We start from the raw sequence: 21,234 nt of genomic DNA, 5'->3' as shown, positions 1-21,234 counted from the left end.
ACCCCGACTAACCCGATTCCTGAACGTTGGCCAAAATCGCGCCACAGATATTCAATATGGAAAAGACAAAAGCGACACGGATGTGAAGGAGAAGAAGAAGACAAAAAGGTTTTGCAATACGAATATAATTTATTACTATGTACAGGACCAAAGAAACCAAGGAAGAAGGAAAGATAATAAAATAAAGACAGAAGGAATCAAGGAGACAGTGCAATGCTAGCTTACCTACAGTCTTAATTAACCCAGGGACAAGACAAACAGAACAAACTCACGTACACGAATGAGGAAATTGCAGGCAGGAATGACAGGAGGTGGGTGGCTGGAGGGGGAGGAAGGCACGGAGCTGGCTGGAGCTTGATCCCGCACGGGACGTCGGGCTGGACCTCGACGGCCGCCGATGCCACCGATCCTGTCGTGTGCGCGGGGTAACGGGTCGGAGCTGCTTGGTGGAGCCAACGCTGCTGGTGGGGGGGTCTGGCATGACGGGTTCTCTCTCCCTCTCTCACAAACTCCAGGACTCTCTTCAGGCTTGTCTGTGTTCTGATCTCCTCCCTCCTCCACTCTCTCTGGGGGCGTCTTCCTCGGGTTATATAAGCCCCACCCTTGACCCTTTTGCGAACCTCCCCCAAACGTTCTTTCTCCGCCCTCTAAAGCCAACCCCTCGTTCTGGGTTGGTCGGCAAGGGCTGGTTCACTCCTCCCCTCTATGACGAGGTGGAGACACGCCCTTCTTCCCCGACCTTACCTCGTGGCCAATGGTGGTTTTGGGGCGATTCGAGCTAGCCCCAGCCAAAGGGCAGCAATGGCGAACGAAGAAAACCACCCAAATGCAGTTGGCAATTGCAGCAAACCTGGCAAACCTGGCACTTTGAAGATGCCATGTCGGAGGGATCTACTTTATTTAATGCAGTGCAATGGAGTGTCAATTAATGGAAGACACAGCCTTACACTAATACACATAATAAGGATATAACGACTGAACAGGGATATATGGTGTCCTTCGTGTATGTTTTATGGAATTAACTACGGGAACGCCCTTTGACCTTTATACACAGAACTGGAGGCAGGAGGGTCCAGAATAAAGCAATAATAAAAAAAACACAATAAAAAACACAATCCTCATATCCACAACAATATATATATATATATATATATATATATATATATATATATATATATATATATATATATATATATCAGTATATATATATATATATATATATCAGTATATATATATATATATCAGTATATATATATATATATATATCAGTATATATATATATATATCAGTATATATATATATATATCAGTATATATATATATATATCAGTATATATATATATATATATCAGTATATATATATATATATATCAGTATATATATATATATATATATCAGTATATATATATATATATCAGTATATATATATATATATATATCAGTATATATATATATATATATATATCAGTATATATATATATATATATATATCAGTATATATATATATATATATATATCAGTATATATATATATATATCAGTATATATATATATATATCAGTATATATATATATATATATCAGTATATATATATATATATCAGTATATATATATATATATATCAGTATATATATATATATATATATCAGTATATATATATATATATATATATATCAGTATATATATATATATATATATATATATATATATATATATATATATATATATATATATATATATATATATATATATATATATATATATATATATAATAATAATAATTCATTTATTTTGTATAGCGCTTTTCCAGAAGCCCAAAGGCGCTTTGACAGAGTGGCAAACATAATGCATAACAATACATGAAAACAACAATTGCAAAAAGACAAGAATCAATAGGGAAATATTTAAAGCAAAAGGAGGGAGAAGGAGAAGAGATAGTCAGGGGTTAAATGCTGTGGGTTGAATGTTGAATGCAGTGTTGAACAGGTGGGTCTTTAGTGATGTTTTGAATGTGGTGAGTGAGGAGGAGTCTCTGATGGTGTGAGGTAGTGAGTTCCAGAGGGTGGGAGCAGCGATGGAGAAGGCCTGTCCCCCCAGGATCTGAATTTGGTCCGGATGGAGGGGGTCAGGAGGTTGGTACCAGCAGAGCGGAGGTTGCGGGTGGGAGTGTGTCTGGAGAGGAGGTCAGCCAGGTAGGATGGGGCCAGGTTATGGAGGGCTTTGTATGTCAAGAGGAGGCTTTTGTACTGGATTCTCTGGGGGATGGGGAGCCAGTGAAGCTTGTAAAGGACGGGGGTGATGTGGTCACGGGTCCGGGAATGGGTGAGTAGACGGGCAGCGGAGTTCTGAATGTATTGGAGTTTATTGGTGATTTTTGAGGGTGAACCATAGAGGAGGCTATTGCAGTAGTCCAGACGGGAGGTGATGAAGGCGTGGATGAGGGTTTCTGCAGCCGTGGAGGAGAGGGATGAGCGGAGACGGGCAATGTTTTTTCAGGTGAAAGAAGGCTGACTTTGTGATCTGTTTAGTGTATTCGTCGAAGGAAAGGGTTTGGTCAAAGATGACGCCAAGATTCCGGATGTGAGGGGAGGTGGATACTGGGATACCGTCGATGTTGAGGGCAAAGTTATGGGTGGATTTTGTGAGCGTTTTTGGCCAATGATGATTATTTCAGATTTATCACAGTTAAGCTTGAGGAAGTTGATTTGAAGCCAGGATTTTATTTCAGTGATGCAGTTTGTCAGGATAGAGTGGGTGTCGGTGGAGACGGACTTGGTGGAGATGAAAAGCTGGATGTCATCGGCGAAGCAGTGGAATTGGAGACCATGACAGCGGATTAAGTGACCGAGCGGGGACAGGTAAAGGATGAAGAGGAGGGGGGCCAAGAACTGAACCTTGGGGGACACCTTGGGGGAGGGGAGCAGTGGGGGATTTGCAGTTATTGATGGAGATGAACTGGCATCTGTCAGAGAGGTATGATTTAATCCAAGAGCGGGCAGTGCCGGTAACGTTAAAGGTGGATTCAAGTCGGGTGAGGAGGATAGTGTGATCGATGGTGTCAAAGGCAGCGCTGAGGTCGAGGAGGACGAGAATGTTGAGGTTGCCAGCGTCAGAGGAGAGGAGAAGGTCGTTGGTGATTTTGAGGAGAGCAGTTTCAGTACTGTGGTTGGTCCGGAATCCGGATTGGAATGTTTCATACAGGTTATTGCAGAGAGATTATGTTTGAGTTGAGTGGCTACAGCGCGTTCCAAAACTTTTGACAGAAAGGGTAGGTTGGAGATGGGTCTGAAGTTGTTTAGGGTGTCAGGGTTTAGGCCAGGTTTTTTTAGAATGGGGGTAACAGCAGCAATTTTGAGGGAAGGTGGGACGATGCCTGTAGACAGGGAGGAGTTTATTGTTGCAATGATAAGTGGAGAGAGAGCAGGGAGGGAGGCTTTGACAAAGCTGAAGGGGATGGGGTCAAGAGTGCAGGTGGCAGTTTTCATTCCTATGAGGAGTTCAGAGAGGTCAGTAGGGGAGATTGGGGAGAACCGAGACAGGGGATGGCAGGACAAGGGGGGGCAGGTGGTTGGAGGGGGAGCGGGTGCGGCGGTGGTCAAGCTGTTGTAGATGTTGTCAATTTTGCGTTGGAAGAAAGAGAGGAAGGAGATGCAGTTGTCTACTGTGAATGACTGGGTGGTGGTGTTCAGGGGGCGGAGGAGTTTGTTTATTGTCGAGAAGAGTGCTTTTGGGTTTCCGGAGCCAGAGTGGATAATTTGAGAGTAGTAGGCAGAGCGGGCGCGGGAGAGGGCATCTTTGTAGTGTTGTAGGTGGTCCTTGTAGGCTTGGGAGTGAACTGTGAGACCCGTTTTATTGCGGAGTCTTTCAAGTTGGCGAGCACGAGTTTTCATCAGGTGGAGTTCAGGGGTAAACCAGGGAGCAGAATGGGTGAAAGAAACTGTTTTGGTTTTTACAGGCACAAGCTGGTCAAGGCAGGAGGAGAGAGTGTGGTTGTAGTAGTCAGTGAGGTCGGAAGGGGTGTGGAGGTCAATGAAGGGAGAAGTGGACATTTTTTCAGAGAGGGTGGATGAGAATGAGGTAGGGTGAAAGAGCGTTTAGCTTACGGAAGTTGATTGTGCGATAATGCCTTGGTGTTGGGGCGGGGATGTTGATGGTCAGAGTGATGGCTAAGTCGTCAGAGAGGGTGAGGTCGGAGCCATAGAGATGGTGCAAATTTAATCCAGTGGAGCAGACAAGATCCAAAATGTGACCACGGATATGGGTAGGAAAGTCGACATGTTGAGTGAGGTTAAAGCAGGTGAGTAAATCAGTGAAGTCAGTGGTTATTGTGGAGTCAGTGGAGTCCATGTGGATATTGAAATCACCAAGGAGGAGGATTGAGGGGGAGAGGGAACATAGCTGGGTCAGAAAGTAGGAGAAGTCAGACAGGAATGATGGGTGTGGTTTGGGAGGGCGGTAGACGACAGCCATGACTGACTGCGTGCGACCAGAGAGTTTTAAAGCCAGGTGTTCAAATGATGGTGCAGATGAGATGGAGATGAGGTTGGTCTTGATGTCTTGACGGTGGATAATGGCAATTCCACCACCTCGGCCCTCCGAGCGTGGTTTATTGACGTAGGAATATCCATTGGGTGTGGTGAGGTTAAGTGTGTAGTAGTCCAGAGGTTGTTGCCAGGTTTCGGTGAGACAGAGAAAGTCCAGTTTGTTATCCAGGATGTATTCGTTCAGGATGAGGCATTTGTTGTTGAGGGACCGGGTGTTGAACAGGGTGAGCTTGATGTTGTTTTGAACAGCAGGGATGAATTCAGGTGATTTAGCCAGGGTTCGTAGGCAGGAGGTGCGATCGTGTGCGTTGCTGTGACCAGGTGCGCTGGGACGAAGAGTGAGAGTGCGCTGAGCCGACCAAAGGATGGGGATGGAGTGACCTGATTGCAAATAAACAAACTTACGACCGGAGCCACGGTGAATGTACCTGGGTCGTCGGAGGAGTCCATTTGATTTGATGGCAGAGATGCATGATGGGGTGGAGCGGGTATTGAGCAGAAGAAGCCTTGCGGCGGAGTACCTCAGAGCCATGCCAGGCAGGAGCGAAGGGACGAGTACGAGGCCAAGGTCGAGGAGGCAAAGCGGCAAACGCAGCGGCAAACGACTGCAGCCGCTAATCAAGACCACAGCGGCAAACAGCCACCGCCGCAAACAACGGGAGCGGGCCTGAGGAAACAGTGGAGGAGCCGGGCAGGCGAAGCCAGGAGCAGAGCCGGGACCGAGCAGAGGGCAGACCCAACGGTCAAAAATCCGCCACGACCACCAGAAAAGCAAACTATGTACAATGGCCCAGTCGGAGAAGCGGCGAACAAGTAACGCCAGCGTCCTCTCCAGACCGGACCGGAAGCGGAAAATGTCGGAAAAGCGGAAAATGAATCAGTATATATATATATATATATATATCAGTATATATCTATATATCAGTATATATCTATATATCAGTATATATCTATATATCAGTATATATCTATATATCAGTATGTATCTATATATCAGTATGTATCTATATCAGTATGTATCTATATATATATATATATATATATATATATATATATATATATATATATATATATATATCAGTATGTATCTATATATATATATATATATATATATATATATATATATATATATATATATATATATATATATATATATATATATCAGTTTTTTCAGTATATATCAGTATATATATATATATACTATATATATATATAATGTGTGTGTATATATATATATATATATATATATATATATATATATATATATATATATATATATATTAAGCTTAGTTTGAAGTACACCCTGCCAGCGCTCACGGTGGGACGGCAGGGCAACCAGTACTAACTGGTTGTTAACCAGTTAGTTCTGGTTGTACTAACTGGTTAAAATTGTACAACCAGTACTAACTGGTTAAAAGCTAACCGAAAAAAAAAACATTTTGTACGTAGCTAACCGAAAACACAATTTTTATGTACCTGGATTTATCAGGGTTAATTTTTTTTTTTTTACTTTCACAATTAATAGACCAAGCTAAGCTGTGTTTTGGGGCCACCTCTGCTCTGTCAGGCTGGTAGTTCGACTTTCCATTCAAATTTTTGATAAATTTGTGTTGACTTGCTCCAACTCTAACCAGCTCTAACTGATAATTTAAAATAAATATAAATTTGTGCTCAGTTCCTTTTTATTTATGCATGTCGGGGTTCTGACTTTTGATTTACAGTATATATTCAGTCAGAGCACAAAATATAATCGGCTGAACTCCCCCCACCATGCCCCCCTCCCTCCCCCAATCACAATTCATCCCATCCCCCCCTCAAACATTCCCCCACAATGCCTGGTCCACCATCACCATCACCACAACCACAACCAACACCACCACCACCCCACACTCACCATTCCTCCCTTCCCCTCATTCCCTCATTCCCAGAGAAAGTAGGCATTGTCATAGATGACTATGCCTCTGCAACGACGTGTGGTGAGGAACGCAGAGCGCGCAAATCCATGTTAGTTATATGAACAAGTTTGCATTTGTAGCAATACCATTACTGATACACAATTTGGTAGATTAAAAAAGGGGCGGTGGAAGGGGTGGAGGGGTGGAGGGGTGGGGAGTCGTCTCTTTCATCATGAGAATGGGCGGGATGGTTGAAGGCAGGAAGAGATTCCCACTTGGGGAATAATTTGATGGGCTCTATTTTATATGAGCTTTCAATTAACCTTGTTCCTCTTGCCCACTCCAAGGCACCTCAGGTCATACATGATCCTCAAGAAACGATCTTATAGCAGACCGAGTTGCCCACTTGTACTCATTGGTCCCCTTTTGTCCCAGATTATGAAATTGTCTCCCTGCCTGTTGTCTATTCCTCTTCAATTCAGCATTCAAAATGCTCATTCACAAATTCTTCTTCAAGAACTGATTGCTCTAGATTTTGTTCCTCATGCCATTGTTGCTCGTTTTTGTGTCATTTCTCCTTGTGTATACCTCCAACTTACTCCTTTGGTAGTCTGTAAATTTGCTGCCCTTTTTATTTAGCTCTACCATCAACCCGCACGATTGTATTTATTTTTTTTAAATTTCAAAAGCCAAACAAATGCTGACTATAGCATGGCCAGTAACACACCCATCCAAAGTCTTGTTTTTTTAAGTCTTATAAAGAACTAGCAGGAGTACCCGGCGTTTCCGGGTGGGGAGGAAGGAGGCAGGAGAGGGAGGGGTGAGGTAGTGAGTGGAATGGGAGAGGGGTGTGAGGTGAGGGGTGAGGGAGGGGAAAGATATACTACATATACATCTTTTGGGGGGGAGGAAGGGGTGGCTTTGACAGCCCCCTCCGTTTTGGGAGAGGAGGGATGAGAAGGAGAAAAAATTTACCTGTGCAAAGAATGCTTTAACCTCTGTTGCCCAGGTTTAAAAAAGGAAATTGTAATACCGAACGAACTTTTTTTTTTCAAATGTTTTTTTTTTTTTTTTGCCTAAAACACTCCCAGGCACTCACCGATGAACCTCTGAAAGTTTGACGAAGATCCGTTCAGCCGACTCTGAGAAAAATGGCGACACAGAAAGACAGACAATCTCTTATATAGTAGATTATTCCAAAGTCTGATCATATTAATCTTGAGCAATAGTAAAAAGGAGAGTTCTGCCTCAGCTGCTAAAATTAATTTGAAATCTCAGACAACTGAACTATCTCAACCAACACATTTTAGCATGTAGGCAAAAAAAAAACCTCCCTGTATACTTTTATAAATGACAAGCATAGCATGCACTGGCAAGCAAAGACAAGCGTGCTCTGCACAGGTGGGAGGCCGAATGCAAACAGACAATACAAAAACGGCAAATGCTAAATCATGAACCAATAAATTTCCCATTCTTCTGCCACCTTCAGTCAAATGTCAGGCATGGACAGCCGGTTCATGGACATGGGCAAAAATAAAAAAATAAAAATAGATAAATATAAATAAAAAACTGCAGCTGAAGGCTTCTATCGTGACGCTGAAATAATCTCCCATAGGCTCTCCCACAGTCAATGGTGAAACTGCAAATGGCGAACCCTCAGGTCATTTCCTCATTCTCCTTTAAACTCAGTCTATATTTTCATTCCAAACAGCAACATTCAAATCACAAACTAGAACAGCACTCGGTAGAGCGCATACCTCCACCAGGCTGAGCAGTTTACATTTTGTATCCCTCCGATAGGCCGGATCTGGATACGGACCTGAACCAAAATCTAATCGGCTTGTTCTTGTCACCTAACCAACTCATCCACCAAGTTTAGTCATAACTCGTCCATAACTTTTTTAATATCATGTTATATAATCGCTTTTCGCCCGATATCTCAATGGTGAAGAATCGCTTAAAAATTAAATAACTCGTATCCGAATCCATATTCAGATCTTCACCAGAATCGAATAGATTCGTCCTCGTCACACACCCAACTTGTACACCAAAATTCGTCCAAATCCATCCATAACTTTTTGAGATATCCTGCTATGTATCGTTTTTGGCCCCATCTCCCAATGGTGAAGAACCACTTTTAAAATTATACTAGCCAGATCCAGATCTTCACCAAAATGGAACCAATTCTTCCTCGTCACACACCCAACCTCTCCACCAAGTTTCATCCAAATCCGTCTACCACTTTTGGAGATATCTGGTTATATATCGCTTTTGGCCTTATCTCCCAATGGTGAAGAATCACTTAATTATATAATTCTCGTATCTGCAATCATATTCAGATCTTCACCAAAATTAAATTGATTCTTCCTTGTCACACACCCAACCTCCACACCAAGTTTTGTCCAAATCGGTCCATAACTTTTTGAGATAGCCTGCTACATATTGTTTTGGGCCCTATCTCCCGATGGTGAAGAATCACTTTAAAATTTGAAATATCTTGTTCACAAACAGACCGACAGGGGTGAAAACATAACCTCCATCCACCTGCGGTGGCAGAGGTAACTAGAACAATACCCAACTGTTCAGGAGATAGCGTGATGGACAGAGCCGATTACAGTATCGCCACGTTTTATTTTTTCTTTCAAAAAAGCATGGGGATAGCAAGTCGATTATAAAGGAGGTTGCAGATTGTAGGTATTTTGATGGAAGACAGGACGTACAGGACATTTCCTTATGCCAAGCAGTGCACGCGCATTTTCCAAATACAGTACCTGCAATCAGCAAAATGGTAGTTACACAAGGAGGAGGTGGGACATCTCAATTAATTAAATGCTACATCTTGATCATCTAAATTAATAACACCATATATAATTAAATGTAACCGTTTAACAACTTTGATTCACCGAGTTATGTGGGAGGTGGAGAAATGGGGATGAGCACAGTGGGGCATTGGGGCAAGCACAGAGACATCACCAGGGTGTTTTATACACAACATGGCAAAATATAAAGATAAAGAATATTAGAATATAAAGGCAAAATATAAAGGCAAAATATAAAGAATATTAGAATATATATTTTCTTTTCTATTGGATCATTTTTGGGGGTTTTTTGGGAGGGGGTGGGGGGGGGGGAGGAAGCAGGGTTGTAGGGTGAGGGATTAACCAACACAAGCAGAACATTCACTTTTGGTGAGACCCTTACACTTGCATCAAGTATCCAACCACTCATCAATACCTACGCTACCTTTCTAGGTAAGATTTCTATCCAACTCCAATTTAAAACTTTGTTTCTGCTTCTACCTCTCAGTCTCAACTGGCATATAGTTCCCAACTCCCTTCCTAGATCTTCTCAAATATCGATGATTACATTTGTTACCCTGCAATCCTCTGGTACCTGTCCCGATTCCAATGCTATGTTGAAGTTATTGGTTAATAACATCAGGGTTAACCTCCACTGGTTTTGTCTTTAGTGAGGATAACGATACAAATATGTGTCAGGGCACAGGTTGTCTGCATTGCAGGTTGCCTATAGGCGTATAGCAAATGAGTACCGGTATAAAAGGATAGAAAAGTTTCCGGTCAATTTCCCTTTAGTAATTGTTAAGACGCATCACACACACCGCACAACATTTAATTGATCTCTTTCGGTCATGATACCCACCTTGCGCAGTGAGACCACTTTTCATATCGATAGTCGGTTTGGCGCTACAGTAGTTAAAATAGTTACGAAATGCACAATTGCTTGTAATTAATATTTTATTTTCCGCTCAAGCGAGTTAAACTTAAATGTTCATACGTGCTCAAATAACGCAGAACGAAAATCCTTCCTCACAACCTCCCGATCCCCACAAAAACTTCAACCCTCCCGAACCCCGATCCTCAATAATTGGTTTAAATACAAAGGAAGTTCACACGAAGTGCAGCTCCATTACACAATACAGTACGAATGAAATGCACCCATGCCGAAAGCAATGGGAAAAAAGTTTAACAACGAACTTATCAAATCATGAAGACTACGTCTCGCTTTGTACTGTAAACAATCAAAACTGAGATATAGAGGTACGAGCGAGCTAAACAAACTTGAAACTTTCAAACCCGGAGTTCTACTTACAAGTAACTGGTCACATTCGCGAATCGCACCCACGTTGAACTTGAAGATGATCTGTTCAAACCAAAACTCCGCCTAGGAACGCTGCTTCTATTGGCTGCCGTCACATCCGTCCTGACCAATGGGAATGCAACTGTGATCGTTCTTCCGCATTGGAAAGTTTTATCCGTTTGCACTTTTCAATGGATTTACATACTTTTTAATTTGCTTGCTTGCATAATGATAAGTACGAAACTTCGCACGAGTATATCGAATTGATATACACAACAATGATTGTACAGTACAGTACAGACATATTACGTCATTACGCTATACGAAATCGTTGTGCATTACGCCATCACGTAGAGAAGGTTTGTTTATTTTGTTTATTTTGAAGTTACTCATTTATCTCTCTTTCTCACCCATATAGTTTTATAGATCTCCCATAGGCTCCTCTTTTCACCCCAGTTATGTTCAGTTCAGTGGCGTGTATAGAGCCGCGCTGCTCTGCAAACGCCACAAAATATAGAAGAAGAAATCTCTCATTCTCAATCTATCATTTTCCTTATCTTACTTATGGTCAATCTGATATTTATTACAGACTTTTATTTGACTTCATCTGAACTTTATTTGTTTGTCCCGTTTCAAATCTTTGAGCCGTTCATTTCCATACGTCATCGAGGTGGTTATTGGCCTCTTAAAAATGGCCTCTAAAGGTGGTTATTTTTTATATTTTTTATCGAGAGCTGAAATGTGACCCACGGTTCTCTTTTCTGGTACATTTTTATCTATCAAATTTTACTTAATTTTTTTTTAATGAAAAAAAAGGCTTAAAACCTTTTTTTAAATAAAAGTGTGCAGCCCTAAAACATGTTTTTTCTTTTACGTATTACTTCACAACATGCAATAGCGTTTGTTTCAAATCAGCACCGTGAGAATTTTGGTCAAAAGGGGTGCTTATTTAAGACTTTAAAATACCAAAGACTTTTAAAAATAAAAACTAGAACAGCACTCCCATCGAGCACATACCTCCGCCAGGTTGAACAGTTTTATGTTTTGTATCCCACTGATAGGTCGGATCTGGATTCGGACCTGAACCAAAATTGAATCGGCTTGTTCTTGAGTCTGAGACCTACCCAACTCGTCCACCAAGTTTTGTCATAACTCATCAACAACTTTTTGAAATAACATTTTTGGCTCTGTCACTCAATGGTGAAACATCACTTAGAAAATTTAAAAACTCCTCTAAATCTGGATGCGGATTCGGATCTTCACCAAAATCTAATCAATTGGTCCTTGTCAAAAACCCAACCGGTCCACCAAGTTTTGGCCGAATCCGTTCATAACGTTTTGAGAAATCGTGCTATATATCGGTTTTAGCCCTATATCTCTCAATGGGTATAAGAATCACTTTAAAATGCTCCGATCCAGATACAGAGCCGGATTTTCACCAAAATCTAATCATTTCGTACTTATCACATAATCAACCTCTCCACCAAATTTCGTCTGAATCCGTCCACAACCTTTTGAGATATCCTGTTCACAGACAGACAGCCAGACAGATAACCATGGTAAAAACATAATAACCTCCATGCTCCATTCACCTTCGGTGGCACAGGTAGTGTTATGTGCTGCTTGATCTTTTATTGACACTGAATGAATGATCGTTTTAAGGCCATTTTCCCAGCTGGAGCAGGGGTTAGCCTTGCGGGCCCCATGACAATCATGGTTCCCTGTTTGAGGCAATGATTTTTATGGCTGGATGCCCTTCCTGACGCCAACCCTTGGTCACCTCTTACGATGTGCAGGGATACAGTGTACCTATTGCAGGGATACAGTGTACCTATTCTAAATCGGGGTACACACCATGATCATTCATCCCAGCAAGCTGGTGCTCAATTTGATGACCTCAGAAGGTATGACAGGCTGAGTCAACCCCCCTGGCGTTAATTCGGCAATCGACCAGGATTCGAACCCAGGATCCTAGGATCCCAAGCCTGCACCCTAACCGCTAAACCAACACCAGGCTTTTATTGATGCTCAGCTTTTAAAAATGATAGAGCAAGGACAAACAGGCATAAGTTTGCAACCATTGTGTAGGCTTGATTGATGGGCCTAATAGTATTGCCCTCTTCATCAGGGAGGGGGTAATCACCCCGGGGCCAGGACCTTATCGGGGCCCGTAATGATTCCTTCAATTTTTTTTTTTCATATAATGATTGTTTGTGACGATAAAACACCAATGGAAGCTTTATTACCTTCGCAAAAGCGGAAGGTTATGTTTTGATCGCTGTGTATTTATTTGTATGTCTGTGTGTGTGTGTGTATGTTATTCGCATAACTCAAAAAGTATTCAACCGAATTGCATGAAATTTGGTGGGATGATTGGTTATTATACGGGACACATTTGATTAGATTTTGGGAGCAATCGGGTCAAAGGTCAAGGTCAAGGTCACGAAAAGGTCAAAATCGTATTTTTACCAAGTACAGAACAGTAGCTGCGGCGAAGGTATGCGCTCTACCGAGTGCCCGTTCTAGTTATTTTGTGTCTTCCTCCAAGCCACCCAGGGCTATTCTCCGGCATGCCATTGCCATGAGCAGTAACACCTTCCCTCATAAAATAAACTACAGAACAGAAGGTCAGCTTTAATTTATTGGTATTTATATGCATATACATTTTACCGTTGTAAAACAATAGCACACTTTATGTTCAATCCCTCCATTTTAGGTAAGCATAAGTGTTGGAACAGATTAACTTAGAGTAAATTAAAATCGTATAATAGTTAGTAATTAATTGCATATCCCATGCATGTAATAATTGCATCGAGCCTATGACCCTTCGACGTCACCAAACTCTTGGTAACTTCCTGAGTTGTTTTGCTAAGCCTTTTATTTTCAGTTGTTGTTTGTTTTGGGGGGTTTCTGACTTTAGTTTCCTCTTCAGCAAGTGAAATTTATGCTCCATTGGATTTAAATAAGGAGATTGACTTGGTCAGTCTAAAACCTTCTACTTTTTACCCCTGATGTACTCCTTAATTGGGTTGGTAGTGCGTTTTGGGTCATTGTCTTGCTGCATTGTGAAGTGCCGCCCAATGCGTTTGGAGGCATTTTCTTATACCTAGGCAGACAATATGTCTCTGTACACTTCCAAATTCAATCTGCTGCTGCTATCATTAGTTAGATCATCAATAAAAATGAGTGAGCCAGTTCCCTATGCAGACAGGCAAGCCCAAGCCATGACATTACCTCCTCCATGCTTCACAGATGAGGTAGTATGCTTTGGATCGCATGCAGTTCTCCTTCTTTTCTCCACACTTTTGCCTTTCCATCACTTTGATAAAGGTTCATCTCAGTCTCATCTGTCCATAAAATTTTGTTCCAGAACTCTACTGGCTCACCTCTGTACTTATTGGCTAATTCTAATCAGGCCTTTCTATTTTTGGTGCTGATGAGAGATTTGTTTGCATCTTGCGGTGTAGCCTATGTAATTCTGCTGTTCAAGTCTTCTATGGATGGTAGATTGTAATACTTTCACCCCTGCACTCTGGAGGTTGTCAGTGATGTCACTGACAGTTGTTTTAGGGTTTTTCTTCACAGCTCCGATGATTTTGCTGTCATCAACTGCAGTTGTTTCCTTGGCTGACCTGGCCATTGTCTATTGCCAAGTACACTTGTGGTTTCTTTCTTTTTCAAGATATTCCAAATTGTTGTATTTCCTCTGCCCAATTTTTGTGCTCTGGATCTAATTGAATTATTCTGTTCTTTCAGCTTCCAAATTGCTTGCTTTTCTTTCATAGACAGTTCTCTGGTCTTCGTGTTGGTTTATGTCTACTGACTCCAAAGGCAGACTCCCAAAGCAAAAGTAAAGGCTAAAACCAAGACTAGACATTCACAGCTCTGTTATGTGTGAACAATTAATGCACCAAGAAACACCTGTCAGTCATTTGCTCCAATACTTATGCTTACCTAAAATGGGGGGATGGAACATAAATAAGTGCTATTGTTCTACAATGGTAAAACAAGTATGCATATAAATACCAACAGGATTTTTACCGAACAGAACGTCTCACATTTGACCTGTGAGCTCTTGACCTCAAAATCTAATTAGGTCATCTTTACATCATTATACATTAAACTGTTCCAAGTTTGACTTATATCCCTTCAGCAGTTTTCCAGTTATCGCGGTAATGAAAACCTATCACAGATGCACAAACGGATGGATGGATGCATGAATGGACAGATACATGGACGGACGCACGGACAGACAACCCGAAGACGTAATGCCTCGGGCGACTTCGTCAGTGGAGGAATAAAAAGGCAGGTGGCTGTCAAAAAGGAAGTGGGCACTGGCAGGGATGAGAAACTAATAACTTATTTTACTTGGCATTATTCTAAATCATGTTAAGTCTGCGCTTGAGAAATACTGGTCCGTCTCCGACTATCCCTTGAGGTACAACCCATATGTCACAGTTCCAGACAATGTGACGAGAGGCAAACAATCATTACTTTACACCTCTACATTCAGTGAGACCAGTAAGATAGGCTTCTTAACAAGCCCGCTCAAATCCTGACAGTGATTTATTTCACTCTGATCATGGAATTTTCATATTTTTGTACTTTGGTCTGAAATCACCTTCTCTCTTCCTGACAAGATCTATCTATTGTCTATTTCAACTCAGGGCTTTTTTAAACGAAACCTCTTCCCTGAAGTGTTACGTGCGCCCTCTTCTGACTTACAGAGAAATGGTTAAGGTGGCTGGCTTGAGATCTAAGGGTCCTGATTTCGACCCCTGCCATGCCACTGAATTAACACCAGGTTTATTCTCTGTCTTTTTGCTGTAGACTCCACCCTCTGCCATTCCATCTCTCACTCTGCTGCTCCTCTTCACTCTCTGCAAACCTGGATAAAATCACAAACTGGTCAAACAAGTGGAGCATGTCTTTCATTCTGGACAAATCTAACACTCTCACTTTGTCTCTCCAAAAAGACCGTCTGGAAAACCCTCCAATCTACTTTCTCAACAATCCTCTTGAAGAAGTTCTGTCACTCAAGATTTTGGGTCTCATTATCTGCCATGATCTTTCCTGGGAAAACCACATTTCCAAGCTGGCCTCCAAAGCAAGTCGCCGACTGGGCATCCTCCATCGTGCAAAGTCCTTCCTTGGCACACCTGAGTGCCTCACCACATACAAGGGTTTCATCCGCAGCTCAATGGAATACTGTTCCCTCCTCTGGGCTGGTGCTCCTGCCTCACACCTAGCTCTGCTTCACGCTGTTGAAACCAAAGCTTTCAGAATCATTGGAATCTCCTGCGATGAAGCTAACTCCGAGAGCCTTTCACTCACTCACTCACTCACCGCAGGCAGGTTGGTGGTCTTTCTGTCTTCTACTGACTCCTCTCCGGCCTTGCTCCCCCAGCTCTGTCTGTGCTCTGTCCCCCAAACATTCCTTCAGAGCGCATAAGATCTGCCAGCAACCCTCTTATGGTTAAACTGCCGAAATCAAGACTCTTCGCTCAACTTCACTCTTAACAGTATATTAAGCCTGTTGTACTTCCTTCTATCCTTCAGACCTCTCCATACTCCATCTGAGGTCACTGAGCATTTCCTCCACACATTTCTGGTTGTATTTAAAAAAAAGAAAATATTTTCTTTTAATCTCTCATATAATATTTATCTTTTCAGCTCTTAATAATATTTTGTCTCCTTTCGTTCCGGAATATTGGTCACGGTATTACCCTTGGACGTAAAACAACAACAACGTCCATGATGACGCGTATACGCACGTGACGTGACACGGACGGCTGACGCCATCACGAAGTCACGAACAGTTGTGATCGTGAATGTCAAAAGCCGTGGTTGAAGAAGGTAAGGCCATGTTTATTCCCTACCACGCATGAATCTTGGACGATTACCGGGTTCATTTGCCGGAATATGTTTTGTCGCAAGACGGTGAAAGATGAACGCGGGGTTAATGGATTTTTGTCCTGTTGTGTAAATCGTTGTCCTTGGGTTTCCAAGAGCGATTTATTTAACGAGTTCCCTCAGCGCTAGCGGTCTCTTGGTTACAATGAAGGGTCCAGTCAGAGTCAGCAGCGCGGTCCGGACCTCGCAGGGTCGTCACGGGTTCCGGCGGCGCGAGTGCCTGCACCTGAGATAGCGGAATTGCGTTTTTGTCATGTATAAAGGTGATAGCACACAGGTGACACTGCAATGACTCACCTGGGATGATGAAGGGTGCACTTGATCGGTGGAAGATGTGGACATTTTTACCTCCACCACCAAAGGTGGATGGAGGTTATGTTTTCACCCCTGTCTGTCTGTCCGTTTGTGAACAAAATATCTCAAAAAATAAAATTTAAATAAAAATTTAAAAGCTAAAAAAATAATAATAATAATAATAATAATAATAATAATAAACTCTTAGATTCATGTGAGAGCCAGATGTACCAGGCAAACTTCCCCGAGAGAGACAACGTATCTGGTTTAGGTGCTTCTTAACAAAGATGGGAAGGTCGTATCTGGGGCTTGTAAATGTGCGCAGGGTAAGTTGAAAATCAATTTTTTAAATGATATTTACTAATAATCATATTGGGGTGGGGAAAAGGTAGTGGGACCTGTGATGGTTCTGATAAATATATTTGGTTGTTTGTCTGTGAACAAGATATCTCAAAAAGTTATGGACGGATTCGGACGAAATTTGGCAGAGATGTAGCGTATTTGACAAGGGCGAAATGATTAGATTTTGGTGAAGATCCGGATCCAGCTACTGGAATTTTAAAGTGATTCTTCACCATTGGGAGTTTGGGCCAAAAACGATACATAGCAGGATATCTCAAAAAGTTATTGATGGATTTGGACGAAACTTGCTGGAGAGGTTGCGTGTCTGACAAGGATGATTCGATTCGATTTTGGTGAAGATCTGAATATGGATTCGGATATGAGAATTATTTAATTTCTCAAGTGATTCTTCACCATTGGGAGATAGGGCCAAAAACGATACATAGCAGGATATCTCAAAAAGTTATGGATGGATTTGGACGATACTTGGTGGAGAGGTTGCGTGTCTGACAAGTATGATTCGATTCGATTTTGGTGATGATCTGAATATGGATTCGGATATGAGAATTATTTAATTTTTGAAGTGTTTCTTCACCATTGGGAGACTGGGCCAAAAACGATACATAGCAGGATATCTCAAAAAGTTATGGATGGATTTGGACGAAACTTGTTGGACAGGTTTTGTGTGTCACAAGGAAGAATCGATTCAATTTTGGTGAAGATCCGGATCTGGATCCAGCTAGTGGAATTTTTAAAGGTGATTCTTCACCATTGAGTGATATGGCCAACCAGGAGGAGGTATGCTCTCTACTGAGTGCCGTTCTTGATGGATCTGTTGTCAGATTTTCTGCAATGTGTCGAAATGGCACGCTTTCATGATTGTTGTGACGAGGCTGATTCATTGGTACTCTTTGGTTGTGTTCCAGCAATTTGAGTACATACCCGTTACAAGTCGCAGCACACACCGTCATTCACGTTACAGCAAACTGACAAGATGATTTGCTAACTGGGGGTAACAACACATACGGACCAACCTGTGCAGTGTAACAAATAATTCACGTTCACTTCAGTAACCTGTTCAATGCTTATTGCAAACTACTAATCATTAGCGATTCCTCATTTACTGGAACTGGATTAAATTACAAACTAGGGAATTCATAGAACACCTTACCCGAAGCAGTCTTGAGAAAAAGGACGTGGGACTTTATTGGAAACACTTTATGCGAAGAAGAAGAAGAATCTCCACGTTCGCCTACCCCGAGAACGTAAGTGACAAATTTGATTGGTTGAGACGGCGTTCGATGTTACCAAAGTACAGCTAAACTGAAGGTTGTTTTTTTTTCTTTGTATTTTCCCACCCGGATTTCTCGCAATGGGAAATTCTCCCTTCTGGACTTGGTGGTGACTAACTTTCCCTGCAAATGTCTCCTGCTCATCCTCTGCTCCAATTGGAATCTCACCAAAGGCAATATCGGTGCATTCCAAAAAGTCCACAAGAAGTGTGTGTACACTCTCAGGGGAGCCAGAAAACAACATCTGTCCAACCTCAAGAATGAACTTTCTAACCTGTCTTTCTGGCAACTTAAGGCGGTCTCTGGTATATGCTCCCCCTCCATCCCTTCCCTCTCTTCAAATGGCACCACGACTGACTCCATTCGTAAGAAAGCCAAATGCCTTAATTCTGTGTTTGCTTCCAAATGTTGTGTCCTCAACCCCTCACTCTTGATACCATCCTTTCCTGTCGTACCTGACTGCTCCTGGAGTCTGTCTTTTGCACCTGAGAAGGTTATTTCACCCTCGACTCTGACTATTCTATTGGACCCGACGGCATCCATTTGCGTGTCCTAAAAACCTGCTCTGCCAACAATGGATAGAGGCCCTCAATGTCAGACATCAAGGCCGTCTCTCTGGATATATCTCATGCTTTGACGCAGTCTGGCATCCCTCCTGGCATCTGGCATCCTAAACCTCCATACTTGCTGCCTATAGCCAGGGCCGGCGCCAGACTATTTTGCGCCCTAGGCAAGGCCAGCTACTTGCATCCCCTCCCCCCCCCCCCCCTCCCCAAAAAAATTGCCAACGTCGATTTATTAATTCTCCCGTTTTCCTGACGATGATCAATCCATGTGCCCAACGACGAAAATAATGGCGGCAGCGTTTTGAACATGCTGGATGTGACGTATGGGAGAAGGCGCATGGGAGCGGGCTATGTCCGTTTTAAACAGGATGTGACGTATGCCACAAAGCGTGCATGCTCAAAAGTAATCACTTACACTATTATGAACAATGAACTATTATATTTTCCTTTTATTATGTTTTTTCTTAACACAATAATTTGTATAAAACTGTGACCCTTTAAGGTTCAATAATGCGCCCCTTCGATGTCTGCGCTCTCGGCGGCTGCCTAGTTGGCCTAATGGTAGCGCCGGCCCTGCCTATAGCTTCCAAGGCCAACTCCACACATGGCTTACTGACTTCCTCTATTCCTGTAGCCAACGTGTGGCACTCAATCAATGGAATCCTTTCATCTCAAGGTTGGAGTGCCCCGAGGCAGTGTTCTGGGCCCAGTCATATTTCTGATCTTCATCAAAGATCTCTCTGACTCTCTGGAAAATCCTATTTATCTATTTGCTGATGACTCCTCCCTCTGCCATGACATCCCCCATCCTCAGACACGCAGACTGCAGCATCTTCCCTCTCTTGTTCCTAGAAGTAAAAATCACAAGATGATCAAACACTTGGAATATGTCTTTCAATCCTGACAAATCTCACACTCACTATCTCTCTGTGAAAGGACCGTCTGGCAAACCCTCCGACCTACTTTCTTAACAATTCTCTTGAGTAAGTTCAGTCATTCAAACTCCTTGGTCTCACTATCAGCCATGATCTTTCTTGAGAAAACCACCTTTCAAAGTCGACCTCCAAAGCCAGCCGCCGACTGGGCATCCTTCGCTGCACAAAGTCCTTCCTTGGTACACCTGAACTACTATCCACCTACAAGGCCTTTGTTTGCAGCTTTATGGAATACTGCGCTCCCCTCTGGGCTGGCTCCCCTGCCTCACATCTTGCTCACATCAGCTTGATGCCGTGGAAACCAAGGTCTTCAAAATAATTGCAATCTCCCGCAATGAAGCTGAATCTATCGGTCTATCAATTCACTATCACAGACTGGTCACTTGTCTCTCTGTCTTGTACCGCCTCCTTTCTGGTTTTGCACCTTCTGCTCTTTCTGTGCTTTGCCCTCTCCCCCCCCACCACCTCTACCCCAGGTTTCTGCAGGGTGCACACGGTCCACCATCAACACCCTTATGGTGAAACTACCTAAATCCAAGATCACTGCTCACCTCCACTCATTTGTTCCTCTTTTTCCCTGCCTGTGGATTCAACTTCCACATTATCTTCAATTTCATTCTTCCCTCCAGGTCTTCAAGACAGCTGTTCACCGCCACTAGGAGACCAATATAATACCAATATATTGCAGGTTCATGGTCTGATGTATGCTCTGCAGTCGACAGTATTCAAAATGTTAAATTCAATTGAAATTAAGTACTTCCTCGATCATAGCCTGCCAGATAGAGTGAACCACTTCCTTAATCCTGCTTTGCACTACACGTATGGGCTAATTTGACCCACTGGTTATATACCCTGCAAAAAAAGAAACTCAAAAGTAGTAAAATCGTAAATATCTGACAGAGTGTTGCCGATATCCATACGAAATTAACAACATAAATGAATTGGTCATTTCTGCATGGATTGGAATTGATTTGTGTGGAAAGAATGAGGTACTGCAGAAATTTGGCGAAGAGATGGAACAATCGCAAAAAAACAACCACGTGAGAGCCTGGCACCGAAACACACCAACATGACATGCACGTGCAACATCACTGGCTGGGCTATAAAAACGTTGGGTTTTCATTTTCATGCCATCACAATCTTTCAGCGAGTGAACAGCGAAAACATGCCACGACTCACGGATGAGATTCTTCGGCCACACGTCCTTCCCATTATGCAACATGCGAACGTCATTTTCCAACAAGACAACGCCCGACCTCACACGGAAAGACTGACAACAGCCTTTTTGAGGAATCACAACATCCAGGTCCTGCCATGGCCCTCCAGGTCTCCAGATTTACACCCAATCGAACATTTA

At 42.4% G+C, this 21,234-nt stretch overlaps 2 protein-coding genes across 8 annotated transcripts in view; one reads left to right on the top strand and one right to left on the bottom strand.

The window, feature by feature from the left end:
* The window catches only part of LOC137429950 (G2/mitotic-specific cyclin-B3), a 118,480-nt gene extending 102,358 nt beyond the window's left edge, over nucleotides 1–16,122 (bottom strand). The window contains exons 1-2 of one of the 4 annotated variants that reach the window (XM_078778698.1): nucleotides 15,882–16,122; nucleotides 7,537–7,579 (exon numbers count right to left, since the gene is read on the bottom strand). The gene's annotated coding sequence lies outside the window, so the exon portion shown is untranslated. Of the gene's footprint in view, nucleotides 1–7,536; nucleotides 7,580–10,547; nucleotides 10,617–15,881 lie in introns of those variants that run through there. The other 3 variants (XM_078778709.1, XM_078778703.1, XM_078778696.1) reach the window with 3 other exon arrangements.
* A 190-nt stretch (nucleotides 16,123–16,312) lies between these two features.
* LOC137429957 (uncharacterized) overlaps nucleotides 16,313–21,234 on the top strand; it is a 47,171-nt gene continuing 42,249 nt past the window's right edge. For 2 of the 4 annotated variants that reach the window (XM_068120375.2, XM_068120356.2), the window contains exon 1: nucleotides 16,313–16,391. In XM_068120375.2, the coding sequence (XP_067976476.2) occupies nucleotides 16,367–16,391 (25 nt within the window). In that variant the 5' untranslated portion in view covers nucleotides 16,313–16,366. The remainder of the gene's footprint in view (nucleotides 16,392–21,234) is intronic. The other 2 variants (XM_078778681.1, XM_068120366.2) reach the window with 1 other exon arrangement.

Source organism: Myxine glutinosa, chromosome 1 (genome assembly GCF_964187855.1).
Source record: "Myxine glutinosa chromosome 1, kmMyxGlut1.1, whole genome shotgun sequence".
Lineage (NCBI taxonomy): Eukaryota > Metazoa > Chordata > Myxini > Myxiniformes > Myxinidae > Myxine > Myxine glutinosa.
The sequence above is the reverse complement of the archived record's forward strand: the minus strand, read 5'-3'. Positions and strand labels throughout refer to the sequence as shown.